Source organism: Rattus norvegicus, chromosome 4 (assembly GCF_036323735.1).
Source record: "Rattus norvegicus strain BN/NHsdMcwi chromosome 4, GRCr8, whole genome shotgun sequence".
In the NCBI taxonomy this organism is placed as follows: domain Eukaryota; kingdom Metazoa; phylum Chordata; class Mammalia; order Rodentia; family Muridae; genus Rattus; species Rattus norvegicus.
Window position 1 is genome coordinate 152,755,140 of NC_086022.1, and position 23,796 is coordinate 152,778,935.

Below are 23,796 nucleotides of genomic sequence, written 5' to 3' on the forward strand. Positions count from 1 at the left end.
TAGTGCTGGCAGTTAGAAATTTAAAACCCTGATTGGGGGCTTTGAGCTACTTCAAATCTCTCAAGACTCTCTGAGATGGCCTTAGGCGGTCTTTCTTTTTACATTCTAGTTTTCAGCTTGCACGCGGTCAATGAATCCTTTGGGATCGCTTTTCGGGGTGCGGAGACGCGCGTGCAGCATTCAGCGTCCTCCCAGAGTCGACGGGTCTTGAGGCTATCTATGGACAACCCCCTCCACCTCCCCCCCCCACCTCCCCCCCACCCCCCCCACCTCCCCCCCACCCCGTTCGCCTACCCCCTCCCCCCAGCTACTCCCCTCCCCCCCGGATCTCCGAAAGTTTGCGCCTGCGCTGTCGCTGTCATCTCCAGTACTCAGAGGCAGGTCCACACCCTCTGGTCCCGCCCCTCGTCCCCCTGGCCAATCCTGGGCTCCGTTCTGCGCTCGTCAGAATGGCGCCCCTGCGGCCCTGTGCCCGGATGTCCGCTGCCTGAGGCTCCGCCCCACCGCCGTCTTGCATCCTTCCGGCTCCGTCGTGGAAGGAGGACTGCGCCTCGTCTTCCTGAAGGTGGGGTTCGGGGAAGGCCAGCCCGCGGTCACGCCGGCTGTGGGAAGGGAAAGTGGGCTCCCCGGGCTACTGTTTCCGGGTGCTCGGGGCGTGGGCCGAGCGGGGATCGGACCGGGGATCTGGAGGGCTTCCGGAAGCGCCGTGGGCGCTCGGCAGGCGGGAGTTGAGGACCAGGCCGGCCTCGCGGTTGACTCGCTCAGCGGAGGCCCCACCGCGAGCGCGCCTGTGGGGGTTTCCATGGTGACAGTAAACAAGCCTCAACTGCCTCAGCTACAACTGCCAAGTCCCCGGGGTTCCACCCTCCTCTAGGTGCTCTGAGGGCCGGCGAGGTTCCGGATGTGAGTAGGAGCGTGGAGACGAGAAGCCCGAGGTGAGGGCCGCCAACGGGGTGTGCTGGCGACTGGGCCCATCGGGCGTTGGACCGCGGGCGTGGGATTCGGACTCCGGAAGAACGGGTCCGAGGTCGTAGCCGCACACCTCTAGCCGTGCGAAGGCGGCCCACTGAGCTTGGGACCGCGTGGCTGGTGTTTGGGGTCGGGATCCGAAGTTTAGAGCATTTCTGACAGGGATTGGGCCGCGTGGCTGAGGTGTGCCGTCAGGGAACGGGGACTGAAGTCTAGAGTTGAGTTCGGTAGGGGCGGGCCGCGGACTGAGGTGTGGGCCTCGGAGACCGCGTCTGAGGCGCACGCCTGGAGAAAGCGCGACTTTTCCTGAGGGCCGTACCCTAACCCCCGGGCGCTGCTCGCGCGCGGCTGTCTTGCCCGGATATTTGGGGGTGAGGGTGGAGCGTTTCTCACCCGCCGCGGGTCACGCTCTGTAGCCAGTCCCCGGGGAGGCCCGGGCGCTGGTTGCAGTTTTGAGAAAGGAAAGCGGGCGCTCACGTGGCCCGAGGCGCCTAAAGTTTCACAAGACTGGGCGGGACGACTCCGCCCACCTCCCACGCCCGGCCCGAGCCTGGGGCCTGGCTTCCTCCTCGTGGCCGGCTGGGAGTCTGGAGCGCCCGTCTGCGTTGGCCCGGTCCCCTGGAGGTATCGCGTTTGCATTTGGGGGTGCAGAGTCCTTGCCTAGGGAGGTTAGTCCGCTGTTTGCTTCAGTTCCGTGTACTTTTTGCTGTGTTTGTGGAGTTTCATGTTTCTGGTGAAAGTTGAGGAGGGCCTGCTCAGCCTTCGCTCGGCGCGTGCTCTGCTGAGCGTTCCCGACACGGCGGGCCGCTGGCCGGAGGCATCCTCCTGATATCCGTGAGGCAGCCCCACGTGGCCTAAGACACCCACATAGCGACCTTGGCGGTTTTTTCTGCCCCTGCCAACCCTGGAACAAACAAGTGGGCCTCCTACCTGCCACAGTTAGTTGCATGCTGTAGCCTGCAACTGGCTGGTGAGTGATCAGGCGAGCCGAGTGCATGTAGCCGCCATGTGGAATCAGCCTCCCGAGCCTGGGCAGTTTTGTCTACGAAACTTTTGGGCTTTATTTTGGCCCGTCTCCCTTAATATTTGTGTGTAGTGGTGTGGAGGTAAGGGGACAACATGGAGAAACCGATTCTTCCAGCGATGGATCCTGGGGGTTGAATTGAGGGTCCCTATCGCACTGATCTATCTCTCACGCCGGGAGTTTTTAAATAATCAAAAATCCTCTAGTTGATCACGTTAAAGATAACCTTAAAATAGTTCATTTATTCGATGAGTCTTTTTTTCCTTCGTGCTTCGGGGTGGAGGTGAAAACGTGGTTCAGGTCTTCCATCTTTGTTCGGACCGAGCTCAGGTACCTAGGCCTGGCCATAAGTGCCATAAGCCACTGAACCCTGTGGAAGTACTTTTGGGTTGGGCTTAGGCCGGGTGGTAGGTAATGTAATGCATGCCTTTGCGCTCAGCGCTCGGAGGCAAACCTGATTTCGAGAACAGTCTATTCTATAGTCAAGTTCCGGGACAACCAGGTTACTCAAACCCCCTTGGTTCCCCTCAAAGACACTTGAGTTTCTAGTAAAAGTAAAAATATCGCAGATTTTCGGGTAGACAAAAAACAGTATGAAGTGGAGTTTTTGGTACTAATTTCTAGACATTCTTTTACTTTTCTAAGTAAGTTTCTGTTTCCGGTGAAATGTTAAGACTGTTGTAGCTTGTCTTTTCCTGGAACTATGTACAACGGACTAGCCTAAGAACTCATTGCCTGCCTTTGCCTCTTGAATGTTGGAACTATTCTGCAACTTTAGAGGATTTTTAACAGTATTCCTGGGTTGAATTTTGATCTTTCTGCCTTTTCTGTCTACCTGATGTTGCGATTACAGGCACTAGAAAGTCTTATCTGTCTTCCCCCTTTTTTCTTTTTGAAATTCCAGATCTCTAGTCACTGAGGATGACCTTGAATTCCAGATCACCTAGCTCCACTAGATTGGATTACCAGACCACACCCCGTTAGTAGTTACTGGGTATGGCAGACAGGCACAATGTGTCAACTCCACCATGTCTGTACCATGCTCGATTTTTGGTAGTAATTTTTTTTTAAAGATTTACGGTTTGAGTTGGAGGAAAGCCTGGGTACCCTGATTCTAAAAGTAAATGCAAAAGTGATTACTTTTTGTTTCTTGAGGTAGAGTCTCATATTGAGCTTTTGTTGATCCAAAACTCACTGTATGTATATATATATATGTATGTTTGTGTGTGTGTATATATATGTATATATATAGGTTAGGCTGGCTTCAAACTCAAGTGTGATCCACCTGATTTGCTTCCACAGTGCTGTGGATTGCTGGGATTAAAGGCATGCACCACGAAGCACATCTACTAAATGGTACCTTTTAAGGGTTTTTATTTAAAGGTGGTGTTAAAAAAGTCTTAGATAAAACCTGACTAAGCGTGGGAGGTGCGCACCTTTAACCCCAGCACTGCAGCGGCAGAGCCAGGCGGGTCTCTTGAGTTCCTGGCTAAGCCTGGTCTACAGAGCAAGCCAAAGTTGTATAAAGCTCAAGGTGCAGATGAGAAAATGGAGGCTGGAAGAATCCACTTGCCAGGGTTACATTCAAAGCTGGGACTTAGGTTTAACAGGGCCAGCCTTCCTCTACTTTTCCTGTCTCTACTGTTTGTGTTGAGAGTTCTTACAAGGTTGATAGCAGAGGAAGAATTGAGCTCAGTTCACCATACTTTATTTCCCAGCAAAGTAAAGCTTATTGCTGGAGATTGTAACTAGGGACTTAAATGCTAGGCAGGTGCTCTCATTTTCCCTGTTTTAGATCTTTGTGTAACCCATGAGTGACTGAGGGTGGGCACATGCTACCAGTGACATGCAGAGTCGGAGGAGAACAGCTTTTGGCTCACTTTGCTACTAGTGGGTTCTGGAATAGAACTGAGGTCATCAGGCTTTGAGCAGGTGCCTGTCTCCTCCCTGTCATCTCTTTCACTTAGGAATTTTATTTATCTTTTGCTTTCGAGGCAGCCTCTCTGTTGTAGTCCTGTAGCTGGTTCTTTAGATCAGGTTGGCCTTAAAATCATCCTTCTGGCTCTCTGCCTCTTGAGTGCTGGGACTAAAGGATATACACTACCACTCTAGGCTCTTTTTCCCTGATTTTCCTACGATTCTCTATAGCCTTGGCTGTCTTAGAATTCTGTAGACCAGACTGTCCTTGAATTTAGAAGTTGGACCTCGGACTGCTCCTGCAAATGATGGGATTAAAGGTGGGTACAAATCAATTTAGCTCTTCAACGTCAATCAAAAAGTGGAGTATGGGGGTTGGGGATTTAGCTCAGTGGTAGAGCGATAAGGCCCTGGGTTCGGTCCCCAGCTCCAAAAAAAAAAAAATGGAGTATGCTTTAGTCTTCACTTCTAAGATTTGAGTGCAGGAGTGAAACATGAAGGCTATGGGCCACCATGTGCAGCTTAAGTCAGTATCCAAACAGGGTTCTAAGTAAGTAGGCAGGTGTCTTTGTACTCCAAATTAAGCCACAGTCAGTGTTTTTTTTTTTTTTAGATTTATTTATTTATTATATATAAGTACACTGTAGCTGTCTTCAGATACACCAGAAGAGGGCATCAGGTCTCTTTACAGATGGTTGTGAGCCACCATGTGGTTGCTGGGAATTGAACTCATGACCTCTGGAAGAGCAGTCGGGTGCTCTTAACCGCTGAGCCATCTCTCCAGCCCCACACAGTCAGTGTTTTTAACTAACCAGCTTTAGTATTGGTTAATGTTTTTTAAAGTCATTTTGTCTACATACCAAGAGAGAAGCTTGTGTAGCTCAGGCTTGAACTCCAAGTAATCCTGTTAGGTTCTGGGATTCCAGTGTAAGTACAGTCTGGGTGTTGTGTGTAGTTCTTTCCTAATATACCTTCAACTTCACATTCTGCTTGTTAGCATATAGTTTACAGGGTCCTGCCTGAGTAAGGGACCAACATAGCATTGCTTAGGAAACATTGAAGAAAGGATCTTTTGTTAATGTGTAGTGGTTAATTTTTCCCTTTATAGAAAGACCTGGCCTTATTATGTAGCCCTAGCTTGCCAGTAACTCAGATTCACCTATGGTTGCCTCCTGAGTGGTAGGAATAGAGTAATAGTTAAACTTTTAAGGTATTGCTCCCCCTTGGTCATGATGTTAATTGCTTTTTATGTTGCTGGGTTTGACCTGGTTTTCTAGACTTTAAAAATCTGCTTTTCCAACTGAAATTATCATATGTAACTAATTTAATTTCGAAGATGGATAATCAGTTTCATTTGATTAAAAGATCCAAGTCTTGAAGGCTGTAGTTAACAGCATATAACAACAATACAGGATAGCTTTGGTTTAGGAGGTATCTCATTTCTGTCCATGGTCCTAAAACTTAAGAAGTGGAGGGGGGATTGGGGGACCTGGGACTGGAGTTTTAAGGTAAGCCTAGGCTATAAGGGATTCTTGAGCCCATTTTTTTTTAAGACTTAAATAATATATAAGTACACTGTAGTTATCTTCAGATGAACCAGAAGAGAGCATCAGATCTTACTACAGATAGTTGAGAATCACCATGTTGTTGCTGGGATTTGAACTCAGGACCTCTGGAAGAGCAGTCAGTGCTCTTAACCACTGAGCCATTTATCCAGCCCGAGCCAGTCTTTAAGAAAGCCAGGTGTAGGGGTTGGGGATTTAGCTCAGTGGTAGAGCGCAAGGCCCTGGGTTCGGTCCCCAGCTCCGAAAAAAAGAAAAAAAAAGCCAGGTGTGATAGTACACACCTTTAATCCTTGCACTTGGGAAAGCAGATGCCAGTTAATCTCTTGGGTGCAGAGGAAATGAAAAGTATCAAAATCGGGCGGCTTATCAGAAGTTTGTCTTCTGCTAGCTAGTTTTTTTAAGATGAAGGGAAAAAAGATGAAGGCATAACCTTGGTTGGTACATCCTACACTAGTCAAATCAAAATTGAGATCTCAGAAGGAGAAAAGACAAAAACTGGCAAGGTGGTAAGAGAACAGCTAAGGAAGGAGGTTTTTTTTTTTTTGTTTTTTTTTTTTCCCGGAGCTGGGGACCGAACCCAGGGCCTTGCGCTTGCTAGGCAAGCACTCTACCACTGAGCTAAATCCCCAACCCCAAGGAAGGAGATTTTAACATTTGATTCTGTGGTGTTTTCAGGATAATGAAAACAATGCAGGCATGTTTGTAAGACATTAAAAGTAGAGAAATTTAGAAAGTGTGTGTCTTTGAAATTTGATCTTTTGCAATTCCAGCATTTGCCAAGCATGGGTAGCACAAGGACTTAATCTAACATCACTTGTGAGTTAGAAACAAGTGGATCTCTGGGTTCCATGACAGTCTGGGCTACACAGAAACCTTGCCTCCAGAAACGGGGGTGGGGGAACCCCATTAGAATGAGGCATTAAGCAAAAAGATAACTGCAAGTTAAGTTCTGGGCCAGCCAGGCTTGCAGTAAAACCTTGTTTTATTGCCAGGTATGGTGGTACAGAAGCAGGACCTTCCCTTCTCTTTCCCCCCTTTGTCCCTGTATGTAGCCCCCTTTTTTCCCTTCCTCCACAGTACACCACTGGCGTGGGGGATAACAGGCTAGGAAGGCAAAGGCAGGCAGACTCTTGAGTTTGAAGCCTGCCTGGCCTACAAAACAAGTACCAGGGCAGCCAGAGCTACACAGAGAAACCAATCCTATCTTGAAAACAACCCCCCTCCCCGCCAAAAAAAAAGTTTATTTCCAGAAACTGCCATTTTCAAGTTTTTTACGTCTAATTTTGTAGAAGACCATTGTTCTTGTTCTTGGTATGAACTCAAAATTGGGTCAAAATTGAGTGGAGGTAGGAGTAGCTTGCCTAAAACCTCAATGTCCAGGACATCATAGTGAATCCAGAATCCAGAGTACTTTGGTAGAAGAATAAAAATTCAGGTACTGGAAATGGAAAGATAGCATAGCCCCGGAAGACGAATATTCGTTTCTCTTACCCAGAACCTGGGTTTGATCCTCAACATCCAAATATTTATAACTCCTCTCTTTTCAAGGAGATTGAGTTCCGCATGCATCAAGTAACACATGCAGCTCATACACCTACAGGTAAAATATTCAGATTATAAGTATGAAATAAAAGGGGGCTGGAGAGATGGCACAGGTTAACATCCTGCTTCAATTCCCAGCACCCATAGAGTGACAACCATCAGTAGGAATGTATATACTATGGGTGTGCGTGGGTGCATGCATATAAAATATACGTGAAATAAAATTGTGAAATTTTAAAAAGGAAATGTTTAAATATTAGGAAGTTTTGATTCCATAATAGAGCATCTTTAAGTGCTGTGTTTTGTAATTTCCCCTTAAAATATTTATGGTGGTATTAGGCATTTGTTCCCTGAAACTGTGTGGTAAAGTATGGTAATTGTCCCTGCTAGATCCACTCTTATGTATTCTTAATGTTTCTTAGCTCTATTCTCATACATCTGTAATTGAGTTCCATCACAGCAGTGTATTTGTATAGTTTACAGTAGTTTTTTTGAGCTCCTGTAGCCAGTCACATGAGACCTTGTGAAGTGTTCTATGGTATCACCTAATCCTTTTCTGAGATGGTATGGAGGTCTGTTCAGAGACCTGGGGCCCAAGCCACAGGTAACCCGAGTTTACTTAGTTCTAGCCTTTGACCATTTTGGAAATGGTTACAGGGAAATGGGGCTCATGATCTGGGAGTATATTCTACCTTTTCAGTTGTAGTTTCTTTAGTTACTGTACTACTATGGGGGGAGAGGTACCAGCCAATCTAAATAATGGAATTTTTAAGTCAATTGTCAGGTCTAGTAATACTTTTTCCATAAACATTTTAAGTGAACTTCATAGTTTGACTACATCTGCCTTATTTTCCATTGTTACTATAGATAATCTTAATTAAGACATACGAAGGTAGCAATAGGCCAGTTGGTGGTGTGTATGCCTACAATTTCATTTGGGATGGAGGCTGAAGGATAAGGATAAGGACTTTTTCAAGGTAAGTATTGGCTACATAACAAATTTGAGGGATAGTTTCAGTGTTATATTTTTTATAAATTTGTTCCTTTGGTTAACTTTAATGTAAGCCTAAAAGATCTATATTAGTATTTAGAACTTTTTAATAGTAGCACAGGCTTAGTGAAATGAACATTAGGGGAAACAGGTAAAGTAAGTAAGTTAAAAGTCTTTGTAGTTGAAAGGTGGGAAACAGCTTCATTTTTTTTTTTTTTTTTTTTTTTTTTTGTAGGCTGTGACTTCCCTTTGGTAAATACTAGCATAGTGCTAGAGTAACACTGGAATGTTTGTTAGTAGCTTCTTGGCCTTTACTGTCTTAGAGTGGCTTAGAGTATTGGACTTGAAATGTAGTCCATCTTAGATCCATCTTTAAGAAACTAAGTGTAATATGTGTATGTTGGTGCATATCTTAATACCTTAAGATTTTTATTATAATTTCTAGGTGAGTTCATGACAGGAAGAAATGATTGAGTTCCTGAATTGAACCAAAAATAGCTAGTCTAGGGCTGAGAGTTGTCTCAGTGATTTTAGTGCTTGCCTAGCATGTACAAGGCCCCCCACTTCATTCCCTAGTACCAGAAAATAAAACTAAAAAGATGGGTCTGCTTTGGTTGCATGCCTTATAGTGGGAGGCAGTCAGGACTAGCTCAAATACCTGTAAAGTTTGAGGTGAGTCTGGCTACATAGTATTTTTTCCTCCACTACATTTAAAAAAAAAGTTTGAGGCCCTGCAACCAGTTTATTTCAAAACCAAGACATCTATAAGGTTGTGCTTTAAATATAATGGCATCCTAGGCCTATTTAAAGTTCCTGAAGAGTAGACTGTCAGTGGTAGAAAAAGAAGTGTATCCCAAATTCTTTTATGCATTTAATAAAATATTAAAAGTGATGAAATGACAAACATTTGTAGAAAGTACTAGAATATCCTGGCCAAGAGTATACTTTAGTCTGTTAAATAAAAGTCTGAAAAATTGTTCAGAGAGAAGAAATAATAGCAATATGAAGAAAAGGAAAATGAATACTTCAGTTAATTTTTAAGCAATTGGTTTTTTTTTTCTTTTTTCTATTTTTCGGAGCTGGGGACCGAACCCAGGGCCTTGCGTTTGCTAGGCAAGCGCTCTACCACTGAGCTAAATCCCCAGTCTTTAAGCAATTGGTTTTGTTTGTACATGGAATTCTGTCGCTTCTGTCTTATTTGGCTAAATGGTTTGTTTTTGTTTTTTTTGTTTTTTTGTTTTTTTGATATGAGCCCCACCTAGCCTTGGATTTGACAGATCTGACTGCCTTCTTAGGGCTGGGATAAATTGCCATGCCCTATCACATTTTTAGAACTATGATCAGCTCATTTGTCACCACTTTTTTTTTTAAATGCACTTCTTAGTTAATAATTTTGTTTGACCGAACTCATCCCAGGAAGGCAGAACTATGCCAGTCTTTTCCGTGTAAATTCTTGGCATCATTGCATGCATTTATTTTGTTTTTTTTGAGACAGGGTTTCAATACTAGTCTTGGATGATGAGGAAGAGAGAGAGAGTGAGAGAGAGAGAGAGAGTGTGTGTGTGTGTGTGTGTGTGTGTGTGTGTGTGTGTGTGAGAGAGAGAGAAAGAGAGAGAGAGAGAGAGAGAGAGAGAGAGAGAGAGAGAGAGAGAGAGATATTTACCATTCTCTAGCTATCCCTCATAACTATTTCCCATCTTCAGGTGCTTTTTGTTGATTGCATTGTGACAGTCTCCATAGCTCAGGCTGGTTTTGAACCTATTGTGTAGTCTACCTGGGCCTTGACAACATCATTTCCTGAATCAGCCTTGTGAAAGCTGAGATGATAGATCTGTACTACTAGGGAGGTGGTGGTAAAGAATTGAGTTTTAAAACTAGCCTGTGCTACAAAACCATGGCTCAACAAACAGAACATCTACCAAGAGAAACAAGTCAAATCATAACACATTAATGGCCCACATTGACTTTAGAATGAAAAATAACATACCATACTTTATAGCCTCATGCAGTTGTGCTCACCTCAGACTTTCATAACTCAGGCATATTGAACTCAATTTTCTGCTTCAGTCTCCACAGTGATATCACACCTTAAACTTTTAACTTTTTCCTTTTCTGTAAGTGCACAATAGAACAGAAACTGAAAAACAGTAGTGATACTTGCAAAGTGACAAACTACTTAAATTGAATAAGGTGGTATAGGGTAATACAGTGCACCAAGAGGTTTTCCTAAGCAGTTGAGACTTAGGTTTAGTACTCTTGGTAGAAACAACTCACATTTTTCTTTCTCGGCCATAGGGTCCTCACAGAGGGCCTTATACATATGAAAAAGTTGAACTATTCTAGCAGGCCTGAAAGTTTTCATTTAGTGCTGTTTTACCTTATGATATGAATTATCTACTTTTGATGACAGGATTTAGAATTAGGTGGATTTTAATACATGTAGTTCTTATGTCACCCCTGGCTGGCCTGGAACTCAGTATTCTGGGGACCATCTTAAATTGCTTATTGAGAACAGCATCTTGCTATGTTATGTAGCTTTGGATGTGTAGACCAGGCTGGGCACTGCCTCTGAGTGTTAGCCACCCTCAACCCCTATTTTCTTTCTCTGTGTGAGATCAGGTAGAAGTCAATTCTTGTGTTAGCTTCAGGAGTTGGTCAGACTTTGCCACAGTCATTTTCACCTAGAGGCTTGAGTTTCTGAGCTGCCTTTGGCACATCAGACAGGCACTGCTCGGTCACCATACTAGGCTTATTTGGTGGTAGGGTAGAACTTAGGGTTTGAATCATGTTAGGCCTACTAGGCCTACTACTTGGATACTTGAACTAACATACTCAAATTTGAATTTTTATAAACAAGGCTTTGGGATTGGTAGATTTCTTTCTTTTTTTTTTTTTTTCCCCGGAGCTGGGGACCGAACCCAGGGCCTTGCGCTTCCTAGGCAAGTGCTCTACCACTGAGCTAAATCCCCAACCCCTATTTATTTCTTATATATAAGTAACACTAGCTGTCTTCAGGCACACCAACACCAGAAGAAGCCATCAGATCTCATGACAGATGTTAGTGAGCCACCAAGTGATTGCTGGGATTTGAACTCAGGACCTCTGGAAGAGTAGTCAGTGCTCTTAACCACTGAGCCATGCCAAATTGGAGCATTCTTACAAAGGGCTATTTTGAACAAAGGAAGAAAATGAACTGCCATTTAGCTCCTGTTGGATTTCCAGTGTTGGATATTTTCCTACACTTGTAGACAAACCTTAGTATCTTACTATCTCACTTATTCTTTTTTTTTTTTTTTTCAGAGCTGGGGACCGAACCCAGGGCCTTGCGCTTGCTAGGCAAGCGCTCTACCACTGAGCCAAATCCCCAACCCCTTACTATCTCACTTATAACTGTTTTAGAATTTGTCTGTTGAAAACCAACTCCTTATTAGTTAATACCATCCTGTGTGTAGCAATGTATGAAATGTACCTACAGAAGCCAGAAGAGCTGCCTGACTTGTGTTTAAGAGCTACATTCCATTCAGCCTTCTGGAAGAACAAGAAGGTGTGCATATGGTTTTCTTTGAAACCCCCGCCCCCCTTCTCTGGCTCTCCTCCTTCTCCTCTTTAAAAAAGTTCTTTTTCCCCAGCTTCCCAAACGTTGAGGTAATAGGTATCTGCAGTGCCTCCATTGACAGCTCCAATTCCTTTATTTTGGAACACCCAAGATAGTACAAATAGAAATTTGAGGTCTGTTCATTTGGGTCCAGAGGGTGGGAGGGAAGTAGCTGAGCTGGTCTGGAGTCTTATGTGCAGCATCCCATTCAAGAGGCTGGAGTTAGGAAGATTGCAAAAGTTCAAAAGCAAAATTGGGAGTTCAAGTTCAGCTTAAACTCCATATTGAAGTGGAGGTGTCTCTACATGAGCCTCTGTCTCAAAAAATCGATCAAACATGGCCCAGACATTGGCAGTTTTTGCTTTTTTTCAAGTCCCTTGATGGTTATCTATACCAGAAAGATTAGCTCATTTCTCATATTTTGTCCCTTTAGTCCTAAACAGTATTTCTATAAAATTTTACTCAAAAAAAGTTAGAGGTTATTTTTTTTTAAAGTCTTAAGCATTTGCAGCTTATCACCAGCTTTAGTCAATAGTGGGCCATTTTGTTTCATGTTTCTCTCCAGGTTTTGCAAAAAAAAAAAAAAAACTTAGTTACAACATATTTTAAAGTATTTGTATAGTAGTGCTTGCCGGGGTTTTCTCTACAGGTGCTTAGGTCAGAGAACAACTTTTGCCCTTTCTCTTCTGTGGGTCTGTGGATGGTTCTCCACTCAGGTGTCAAACAAGCTAGGTGACTAGTGCCTTGCCCCATTTTTTCTGGGCCCTCAAAAAAAAATGAGAAGTGACTGGATTATTTCAGAGGCCAATTGCTTTGAATTAAGATTTGTGGTTGCCTGTTGGGTGTAGATTTTATAAGGTTCATTTTTTAAAATATTTATTTAACGTATATGAGTACATTGTAGCTGTCTTGAGATACACCAGAATCTGTTAGAAATGGTTGTGAGCCACCGCGTGGTTGCTGGGAATTGAACTCAGTGCTCTTAACTGCTGAGCCATCTCTCCAGCCCCTATAAGGTTCATTTTTATACATATGGGCCAACTTAGGTTTAAAAGTCAAGCACTCCTTCCACTACGGCGATACTAGGGATCCAAACCTAGTCAGCCTCTAGGGCTCTGAGGGAACTCGAGTAGTCCCGGCAGGTCTCGAAATCAGCTTGGCTCTGCCTCCAGAGTGATGGTATTAAAAAAATGTATGTACCATACCGGTCATTAGTTTATGTAAAAAAATTTGAGACAAGGCTAAATGATGGGATTAAAGGCGTGCCGCCACCAAGTCGAGTCGGGAGTTTTTAAAAGTTAGGTTATCGTGGAGTCGGCGGGCAAATGAAAAAAGTGTAGAGTGTCTGCAGGTTTCCATTCTGTACTCCGAGTTGATTTGGTTTTACTTGGCTGAGTCTGTCAACGCTTCGTTGCATTCGCCTTTCCAACTGTAGCGGGTAGTCTGTACTTTGCTCAGGTGGCTCCTTTACCCAGAACTCAGCGAGGAGTCTTCCCCTTTCCTTTCCCTCCTTCCCCCACTTCCGGCGCCGGCCAAACCCACCGTTCGCGGGCCACACCTGCAGGCACGCTTTTCTCATTGGTGACATATTGGCGGGCCCGGCAGGGCACTTCCTCCTCTACACCCCGTGACCCGAGTCCGACTGCCGCTGTAGATCACGCGGCTGCTGCTTCCCGGACTCCGGACTCGAACGCCCGTCTCGGCGTGGTGAGCCCCGCTTCCCGCCCGAGCCCCAGGTTACCGGCTGCGTACTTGACCTGCTCACCTTAGAAGTTTCCCTCTTCGAGCTTTTCCACGCTTCGGCCTGCGCGAGTTCTTACTCCAGCCCTCTTCCCCGCCCTCTGGATCTTCCCCTCCCCCACCCTCCGAGGCTCAGGAGCCTCCCTTCCCCCCGCCCCCGCCCGGAAGCTCCCGCCCGAGCCCGCGCAAGCCCCGGGGCGGACCTTCCTGCCCGGCCGGCGCTCGCTGCGCGGCGCGGTCGACTACCGGGCGAAGGCCGCGGAGCAGCGTCACCTTGCCCTCCGCCCTGCTTCCCGCCAAAACGCTCGTCTCAAGGGGCTCCGCTTCCGCAAAAGCGTTTCCCCTGGTCATTTGAACTTCCATTTCAGGTTGAGAACAAAAAGAAGATGCACCTGGACTTTCCCCGGAGCCCTCTGCGTTTTTAAGGCGTCGGGTGGAGTTGGGGTTCGTAAGCCGCGTTCGTTATTGAAAATAGAAGTCACTTCTACCTTCCTCCCGTGGTAAGTTTCAGAGCAGAAAAAGGCAGCAGCTTTGAAGCCGCGGCTCTCCTGGTCTTAAGAGTAGAACTTTCTGAGTAAGAAAACCTGCCTGGATGCGCTCCCGGCGTTCCGGAGGTTAAAACTCATTTACAAAATGGAGGGAGGATGAGGGCGGGCTCCCAATGAAAACTCCGGCGACTTCCTGGAACACAAAGATGCATAGAGGAGGGTGCAGCAAGGCTCCCACCAAGCGGGCCTGAACAAAAGAACTAGGTGGGTGGCGCTTGAGCCGCCCTGTTTGTTCAGCCGATAAACTTAACTAGTCCAGGATTCAGAGGGCGCACCTCTTTTATCTTACCTGGATCTACCTGAAGGCAGTGAAAATCCAGTTTAACCAGTATCACTGACTGGGTAGCTTGTTAGAAAAAAGTCTCAGCCTGTTTGTTTATTTTAATAGTGCATTTTCTTTAGTGTTTAACTTGTGGAAATGTAGGCCTAGCCTGGCTATAGTATAGGAGTCAGTCGCCCAAAATGATGCAAATGGTTTCAGTAGCGTGTCTTGCAATTAAAATCAAATGTCTGGGTGTTCTAACAGTACTTACAAAGACCCGCCATGCCATCTTCTCTTTTACTGGGCATGTCTCCACAGTTCACATGTTCACGGGTCTCGTGCCAGTGGCTTAATGTAGGTCTAGCTGCTAGCTGCATGCAGTATAGTGTCTCCAGGGAGGCCCACAGGTATTGTCTACCACACTAGAAGTAAAAGGTTGGAAAAAGGGGATCGAGTCATTAGAATTTCATGGACAGGAATATGGTTGAAACTCATTAAAGTGAAGCCCTGTTTCAGGGTCTTTGAAACTATTTTCAAAATGGGTTTTTAGCACCGACACCCCAATATCTTGCATAATTTTGGAAAATGAGACAATGCAACTGCAGTTACCCCTATTTTAAGACAACAGGCAGAATAGCCTACCACATTTCCAAAACGAAGAATGCAGCATAATTTGTCATAGGATTCAACCCCTTTCCTCACCATTTGGGAGAAGCTTTGTCACATAGGTTATGATAAAGCAAAAGGCATTGGAGACCCTTCCCCACCTCCAGCATGGAGAAGATAAATAACAGGAGTGTTTTTTCATTTCCAGAGGAAATTCATGCTGGCCTGGATGCCTATGCTACTGAAAGGGTTGGAAGTCTTGGCATAAAGTGCCCACTAGATCCCTGCTCTATTTAAATTTTAAGTTTCTCCTACATTTAAACTAAGCTTAAATTAGTTCTGCTAAGTTGTTTGCTGATGTCCTCTACCCATGAAAAGATGAAATATAAATAACCAGGAAACCTAAATATGTTGGTCCTAGGGCTACAATGTATTTCTGGATTTGAGAAAGAAACTTAGCTTGCTCTGAGCCTAGCTCCCAGGAGGTCCCCTTCTGTACGATGATGAATGGAATCTGAGGCCACGAGACCAATCTTGGGTTTTGTGTTTGTTTTTATTTTTTAAGGAAAACTTGTTATCTTCCATTCTGTGTTTCCTACAGAAGGCATCTGTGGTGGTTCTTTAAGGTAAGCTACTAAAAGATACATTTAACTGTAAGACGATTAATTTGTTAAGCAAAGTTTAGTTTTCTTTGAAGAACTGTCAGTTTTAAATGCTTGGTGAGTTTACAGTTAAGTCAAACTAAAGAACTATGAACTTCTTGGGGGGGTGAGTAAAAGCAAGCTGTAGGTGTTGGTTGACATGTTACAGAAAAGAATGCTTTCTTCCCCTGTTGCTGAAACTGCTTATAAAGTACTTGTTCCTTATGCTTCTTACATGTTTTTAGCTTTGACTAAGCTGCTATACTCTGAAGGAAGGTGTTGACCCTAGGTGGACAGTAAATCCCTAGCTAATCCTTGACCTGCTGTGGTCTGTTCCCTCTGCTAAGGATGAAGTATTGGACAACAAAATTGTCCTAAGTAGGGTCCCAGTGTAGTTTTGAAGACCTTTTAAAACTACAGAGAAGGTTGTTATGAAAGTAGAAAGTCAGACTTATTGTGGGACGTGAGAAGATGTTATTGGAATGGTAGTTGCGCTTAGATAACCCAGAGGATTATCAAGGTTTAGCTGGACAAGGTTGGGCAGAGGATATTTGGGTGGAGAATTATTTGATGTGTCAAATCCTCCAGGGAACAGTGGGGAAATTAAAGGAACTAAGGAGTAAAAAAGAATGATGGATATAGATTAAGAATGTCTGTAGGATCCAAGGATTCTTTTAGTTCAGTCTCTGTTCTAATAACCAATGGGAAATAGGGCTTAGAAGTGGGGCATTGACATAATTGGGTTACAGTTGTTAGATAAATCTTAAGATTGTGATAGAGTAGCAGGGAGTGTAAGTGTTTTCATTAGAGTTAAGAGACGCTAGGAATATAGGAGTCAGGAATTTTGAACGAGTCCCTGTGGCAACACAAGGCTGCAATTCCATCTACCAGGAGGTGGTGAGGCAAAAGGTCTTAAGTTTATTATTATGGTCAGCCTAAGCAACTAGACACACAGTTGAATCATTTAAAAGTGGCTCAGAGGATTTATGGCTCAGTAGAGGAGTATTTTGTTTGCCTGGGGGAGTTTATTTGCTAAGGGAAGTTTTCTGATAACATTTAAGGTGAGCTAGTCTAGGCTTTAATTTTGATAGGGTCCTGCCTGCACACATCAAGTGCATATTTTGCTTAAGGTGGGTTCAGTTTGTGATGGGTTTATTGGAATGTAAAATTTTTATAAGATCATTTGTATAATTGATCAAATATAGGGTTAAGGCACGCTGAACCACCACATGTATCACTGCACAGGAATATCAAGGAAGAGACAGTTCTAGGTTAGCCCGTGATGGATATGAAGATTCTAGAAAAAATGTCTCAAGTAAAAAGGATGAGTGCTGGGATCCTGTGTGGGTGAGAATGGGATGTTCATGTGAGATTGTTGGATCAATTAGTTTTTTTGTAGATTCAGGTGAAACGAGGTATAGAAGTTGAGACTGCCATGTTCATTTGTGGTGGTAGGGTTGTGTGTTGAAAGGCCTTCAAAGATTGAGTCCAGCTACATTTGTGGGGGAGCTGATTGGAACACCTAAAGAGGATTTCCAGGAAGGAATGGTTAAATTCCAACTTTAGTAAGAACAGTGAGCAGAAGAAACAATAGAGGGGTCTTTAAGATTCTGCATTTAAAAAGGGGGAAATCAGTAAGTAACTATAGGCAAAACTGGCCAAAGGTCTTTTTAAACTATGACTGGTTAGTACTACTCACATTCAGTGCGAAGAGACTGGTTAGAGTATAGAGGATTTTCTCTAAATTGGGTCCCTAAGTAGAGTTGTAAACTCTTGTGAAAGACAGGTCCTTGTTTATAAGTTCATAAAACTTAAAGACTTTGTGGCTTTGCTTTGGGAAATTCCTGGTCCCTTTGGAAGTAGAGAACAACTTGAAGCTGCCCAGGCACTTGAAGGGACAGCTCAAGAATATTGTGGATTTGATAGTTTATACAAGCTTTCTCTTTGGGGTTTGGAGAAGGGGGTGCTTTGTCTTGAGATATCTAGGGCAGTGTAGATTAGATTGGCAGAAACTGGCCTTGGAGCTACTTGTCCTGATTCTTCCGGATGCTGGGACTGTAGGCCTCATACTCTTTCTTACACACCCACCCTCCCCACTCCCCAGCAGACTTTCACTAAGTTATGCCATCTCAAATTGAACTTACTGGCTTTGAACTTAACTTGCCTCCAGAGTATCTGAGGCAATAAGGCACCACCAGTTCAAACTAGGTAGTATTTAAGGCCTGATAGTAACCTGAGAGCCAGCATTCACTACACAGTGGTAGATAGATTATGGAAGGTGGGTTGAGGAGTGCTCCTGCCCTCTAGTGGGTCGAGTCTAGGGTTGCAGCAATAAGCAGGGCATAGGTCAACCTTCAGAAACAAATGGACTGGTTCAAAATGTCTGAAGTCACCTGAATGAGAACTAAAGACCGCCTCTCTGGTACAGTAGAACTACTCCCTACAGCCAAGGGTCTGTTCAGTAGAATCAACCTAGCTGTACATTAAAAAACTGCATATAGGTTGTTGATTGGAAGAGGCTAAAATGATAGAAAGTTTGAGGTGGGTTATATGGAATGAAGAGGGAGGAAAAGGCTGAAGGACAAAGGCTGTTAGAAAAACAGGATACACTTAGGGTTTGCACAGTGAGATTTTTTTTACCTAGATATTTGTAAACTATTGGTAGCAATGTCTAGGGAGTTCAACAGCAAATAGATGTTTAGATCTCCCAACAGGTGGTTGCTTCTAAAATCTGGAACCAGAACCCATTTTTCCATAAAAGTGTGACCAAAAATGGGATCTCTGATGACAGGACAGACTTGAAAATGGAGCTGTACATACCCCTATCTGACACTGGCAACATAATCATCAGCCCATTACTCCAGCAGGCACACATGTGCTCTGATTCTTAGTGAGCAAGGAGAAGTACTAGAACTTTTTTATAGCAACACCACATGAGATTAGTTATTTTTGCTGTAGTGGACTTCAGGTAAAAAAAAGCTTAGAATTGGGCAACTTCCAAGTGCCTGCAACTTACAGTTCAATTTACATGTTTGTTTCTATATAGTTACGCATATTAAAACGCATATTAAAGACTACAGGCTATTCCCCACTCATCTCTTAGAGCTTGCACTATATTTTTATCTTCAGGCCACAGGCAATGCAGATTTTTTTTTAATGTAAAATATTCACAAGCCAGTTTAGTGCCATTAGAGCCATTACACTGTTGTTGGGACACAGGTAAGTAGTTTTGTCAGTAGAGCAGATTAGGGTTAAAATGATAGCATGTTTCCTTTTCAAATACTCTTACATATTTAAGAGTAAAGTTTTTCCTAAACTTTAAAAATAAAGTCTGAGGTTCCTGTTGGTTTAATTAGGTAGCCAGAACAGACCATGAACTCCACATCCTGGAATTTTACGTGTTGGTTACAAGTGTGTACTGCCTTCCCTGGCTCATGCTGTCTGTCTAGTCTTAAATGTTTTGAGACACAGGGTATGGCTCTATAGCTCTGCCTGGCCTGGGACTAGTTATATACTTGCCTCTTTATTTCCTGAGTACTGGACTAAAGGTGTGTGCTACCACCCTCCGAGCCTGGCTCTTACATTTTTTTAAATGTGGTTTTTTTTTTGTTTTTTTTTTTGTTTTTATTTATAAGTATAGTGAGTGTGCTTGTGGAGGACAGGGGAAGAATTAAAGCTCTCCACTATGGGCCTTAGGGGGGTCAAAGAAACTTGGGGATTGAGATTTGGTGACAAGGGATCTTATTTACCCACTCTTCTTGTCTTGCTATCCCCTAGTTTAATTTTTGAGAGAGTCCCATGTAAGCCTCTAATTTGTTGAAGAGAGCTGGAACTATTTACCTAGTCGTCCCCCCCCCCCCATACCTGTCAAATATCCATGCTTTAAAGGTCTTGATTATTTTGGCCTTTTGTGGTAATAGGTCTTCGTTTTGATGCTGAGTCAAACCTGGCCTATATTAGGCAAGGGCTTTGCCACAGAACTATAACCCACCCTGCCTGGTCTTTTTCTGTCTTTTTGCTTTAGCACTACATTTCTTTAAAAGGCCACCAGGTGGCTTTTTTGACTGTCTGGGATTTTGTTTGTTGTGATTTAGGCCTGGTGTGGAAGTCCACCTTGGGAGTTTACTTTTTAAAGATGGGGGGGGGAGTTCAGGCCAATCAGGTCCACTTAAGAGTGGAGCTTTGCTGCTAGCTGCCTCCTTTAGAGGGGGAATCTCATTTGTAAACTAGACTGGCTTGGAACTCACAGAAAACAGTACCTGTCTGAAAAAAGGAGTATGACTATAACTAGCACATTTGTAATGTTTTATTTTTACTCATTTTCTGTCTGTGAAATGGGAAACAATTTAATGAATATTTTTACTGTGCATTAAATGAATATTGTATAAAGTAGGCTTTTTTTCTTTCTTTCAGCTACAAAAAATTGCCCAAGCTTGTGTGACATCAACCCTGTCAAGTGTCCATGATGCTGGGCCCTGAGGGAGGTGAAGGCTATGTGGTCAAACTCCGTGGCCTACCCTGGTCCTGCTCAATTGAGGACGTACAAAACTTCCTCTCCGACTGCACAATTCATGATGGGGTCGCAGGTGTTCATTTCATTTATACTAGAGAAGGCAGGCAGAGTGGTGAGGCTTTTGTTGAACTTGAGTCAGAAGATGATGTAAAATTGGCTCTGAAAAAAGACAGGGAAAGCATGGGACACCGGTATATTGAGGTGTTCAAGTCACACAGAACCGAGATGGATTGGGTGTTGAAGCACAGTGGTCCAAACAGCGCCGACAGTGCCAATGATGGCTTTGTGAGGCTTCGGGGACTCCCGTTTGGATGCACAAAGGAAGAAATCGTTCAGTTCTTCTCAGGGTTGGAAATTGTGCCAAACGGGATCACACTACCTGTGGACCCGGAAGGCAAGATTACAGGGGAGGCCTTCGTTCAGTTTGCCTCACAAGAGTTAGCCGAGAAAGCTTTAGGGAAGCACAAGGAGAGAATAGGGCACAGGTATATTGAAGTGTTCAAGAGCAGTCAGGAGGAAGTTAGGTCATACTCAGATCCACCTCTGAAGTTTATGTCTGTGCAGAGGCCTGGGCCTTATGACAGGCCTGGCACAGCCCGGAGGTACATTGGCATTGTGAAACAGGCAGGCCTGGATAGGATGAGGTCTGGTGCCTATAGTGCAGGCTATGGGGGCTATGAAGAATACAGTGGCCTCAGTGATGGCTATGGCTTCACCACTGACCTGTTTGGGAGAGACCTCAGCTATTGTCTCTCAGGAATGTATGATCACAGATACGGAGACAGCGAGTTCACAGTGCAGAGCACCACCGGCCACTGCGTCCACATGAGAGGGCTGCCCTACAAAGCAACGGAGAACGACATTTACAACTTCTTCTCTCCACTCAACCCTGTGAGAGTTCATATTGAGATTGGTCCTGATGGAAGAGTGACCGGAGAAGCTGATGTTGAGTTTGCTACTCATGAAGAAGCAGTGGCAGCTATGTCCAAGGACAGGGCCAACATGCAGCACAGATACATAGAACTCTTCCTGAATTCAACAACAGGAGCTAGCAATGGGGCTTATAGCAGCCAGGTGATGCAGGGCATGGGTGTGTCAGCTGCCCAGGCAACTTACAGTGGCCTGGAGAGCCAGTCAGTGAGTGGCTGTTACGGGGCCGGCTACAGCGGTCAGAACAGCATGGGTGGATATGATTAGTATTGTAGGAACATTTGGGTTATTTCAATCAGAAAATTTCACAGGCAGCCAATAAACAGTCAAGAGCAGTTTATAACTCTAGAGGAAGCTGGGGGACCCACTTTGCACCATGAGTTTGTGAAATCTGGATTAAAAAATTACCTCTTCAGTGTTTCTCATGCAAACTTTTCTTCTAGCATGTAATATTGAGTAAACTAAAAACTATTTTCTTCCGCTTTTCTCAATTAACATTTTTGGTAGTATACTTAAGAGTGATGTTATCTGAGTTAAGTAGTTTAAGTATGTTGAGTGGATCTTTCAGCACACCACAGTGAACACACTGGGGGCATGTACTTTTCTGGAGAACTCAAGGTGCTAGATCCCTGATGCAAAGAGAAGCATTTCTCATGTTCATTCTAGTTTATATTTTCATTTAAAATCTTTAGGTTAAGTTTAAGCTTTTTAAAAGTTAGTTTTGAGAATTGAGACACAATACTAATACTGTAGGAATTGGTGAGGCCTTGACTTAAAGCTTTCTTTGTACTGTGATTTCCTTTTGGGTGTATTTTGCTAAGTGAAACTTGTTAAATTTTTTGTTAACTAAATTTTTTTCTTAAAATAAAGACTTTTTCACAATGACTGGCACAGCTTATCTACTCAGCAAAAGGTAGCAACCTGGGTGGAAGAGAAAGACTTGTTAACGTCATCTTCCAAAGGGGACTTGAAAGTAGTGGTAGCTGGGTGGTGTCTCAGGAAGATTGGGAAGCTGAAGATGACATGAGCTCAAGGTGGTCATCTTGGTCTCCATAGTTCTAGGCCCGGCATTTATGGCTTTTAAAATAAGTGGTATATGCCTTGTTCCAGACATTGACCACAAACAGTCCACCATAGACAAGGAAGCTCAGTCCTTTTCTTATATATAGTACACTGTAAACTATTGAAAAACTGCGCATTTTTTTTCTTGCATGTATAGAAGGATGCTGTGTGTACAGCTTTGTGTCTCTAGATGGTGACCAGAAGAGGGCATTGGGTTCGCCAGTAACTGGAGTGCCATGGTTACTGGGAACCCTACTTGAGTCATGAGGGGTCTCATACTTTACTTTTCTGATCGAGTGGGCATTGCATCCATGTGGATGTTTCTTTTTGAGAAGTGCTATTAAATATGGAGCCAACTGTAGCTCCTGTATGTTTCTACTTGGAGCTTATGCATGGCAGTTATTAATAAGGTGCAGAAGGTTGTTCTGGATGTGTTCAAAGGACTGAACTTGGCAACAAGTACCTGTGCCTCCTGACAGTTTCTTCAACTCAGCAAGTGTCCAAAGTGTGAACCCTAATACCATTCCCTCAGGCTTCAGTACTAATAAAGACTTGGTCCACATTTTCAGAATTTTCACTGATTGCTTCACCCCAGAGCTAGGACGAACTATTGTGGCTAGTGGTAGAAAGAGACCCTGGCACACAGGAAGTGGGAAAAGGTGAAGGGAAGGGTGGGACAGTAAGGAAGGTATAAACTTCTCCAATATACCAGTTAAAGCTAGGTCCCACTTGCGGAAGGTTGCACTTTGAAATGGTTCCACCAGCTACTGAACTCAAGATCTCTTGGTGGACTCAGACCACTTAAACTGCTCAGGGTGCACTAGATTGGTGGTGTGCTGACTGGATTTACATAGGAATGAGGGACTGCCTATGACCCAACCTGTGTAGTAGAGGCTGGACAAACTCAGGTCTCATATCAGGAAAGTCCAGTAGCAGAGAGGAGTTGGTTAGTGTAAAGCTAATCTGACTTCCTGTCTAAATCTATTCAAATAGCCCTGGTCATCCATTCATTGCCTATAGTTAACTCTTGTTAAGAAACCAAGGAGCTTAGTAATTGTATATCACAGCATTTAAGCATCAAAACCTGTTTCAGCACAGTGGACATTTTATAAGACAGAGGTAAAAATACTGCATGTTGTGCTGGGCATGTATCTGCTGGAGACTGGCTTATGTAAGGCCTCGTGTTCATTCCTAGCACTGAAGGAAAAACTGGTCTTTAAGAATTTAAATTTCTGCTAGCATACTTAAGACTGGCTTTACACTTGAAAGATTGCCTTCTAGTTACTTGAAGGCCCACAAGGGTTCCCAGCCAGTGCTAACTTCAAACTCTGGCCTGATTTTGAACTCTTGATCTTTCTACTTCTACCTCCCAAGTGTTGACTATTTGGTTTTTTTGTTTTTGTTTTTGCTGTTTGCATGTGAGTGCAGGCACACATGTGCCATGGTAAGTGGAGATAAAAGAACAACTCAAGTTCTGGCTCTCTACCTTGTTGAGGCAGATTTCTGCACTGTGCCTAGCTGGCCCTTGAGCTTTCAACCATTCCATCTCCACCTTTCATCCCTGTAGATTGGTTCCTAAGATCAAACTCTGGTCTTCAGGCTTGTTGGGCCAGGGCTATTACCTACTGAGCCATTTCTCTGGCTCTGTTTGACATTTTAGCTTTATCTGTGGTCAATAGGTTTTTGTTTTCAGTTTTTAGACACTTGTCTCACTTTGTATCCCTGGCTGTCCTGTAATTTTGCAAACCAGGCTGGCCTTGAACTCTCATCTGCTGCTTAAGTGCATGGAATTTTGTATCACCATGCCTGGCCAAGTGAGGTTTTGGTTTTGTTTTTATTTGAAAATATCTTCGAAGAAAGTTTCTTTAGCTCCTAACATCTTTTAGTGCTT

The 23,796-nt window shown here is 44.0% G+C and overlaps 1 protein-coding gene across 8 annotated transcripts; it reads left to right on the plus strand.

Annotated features, from left to right (window-relative positions):
- The first annotated feature begins 528 nt into the window (after nt 1–528).
- Nucleotides 529–21,728, plus strand: Hnrnpf (heterogeneous nuclear ribonucleoprotein F). Of its 8 annotated transcripts, none has more exons than NM_001037287.1 (4): nt 529–565; nt 13,712–13,843; nt 15,325–15,385; nt 19,814–21,728. In NM_001037287.1, exon 4 carries the CDS (start codon nt 19,863–19,865, stop codon nt 21,108–21,110), a length of 1,248 nt encoding a protein of 415 aa, NP_001032364.1. In that variant the 5' UTR covers nt 529–565; nt 13,712–13,843; nt 15,325–15,385; nt 19,814–19,862; the 3' UTR covers nt 21,111–21,728. The 8 variants fall into 8 exon arrangements, with proteins under 8 accessions (NP_001032364.1, XP_017448364.1, XP_063142730.1 ...); XM_017592875.3 differs by having other exon boundaries at nt 540–935; XM_039108313.2 differs by lacking the exon at nt 529–565 and adding an exon at nt 1,030–1,637.
- Nucleotides 21,729–23,796: the final 2,068 nt, after the last annotated feature.

Bases quoted from the DNA above. Each gene is read 5' to 3' on its own strand.
- Hnrnpf (NM_001037287.1), top strand. From the start codon at position 19,863: ATGATGCTGGGCCCTGAGGGAGGTGAAGGCTATGTGGTCAAACTCCGT.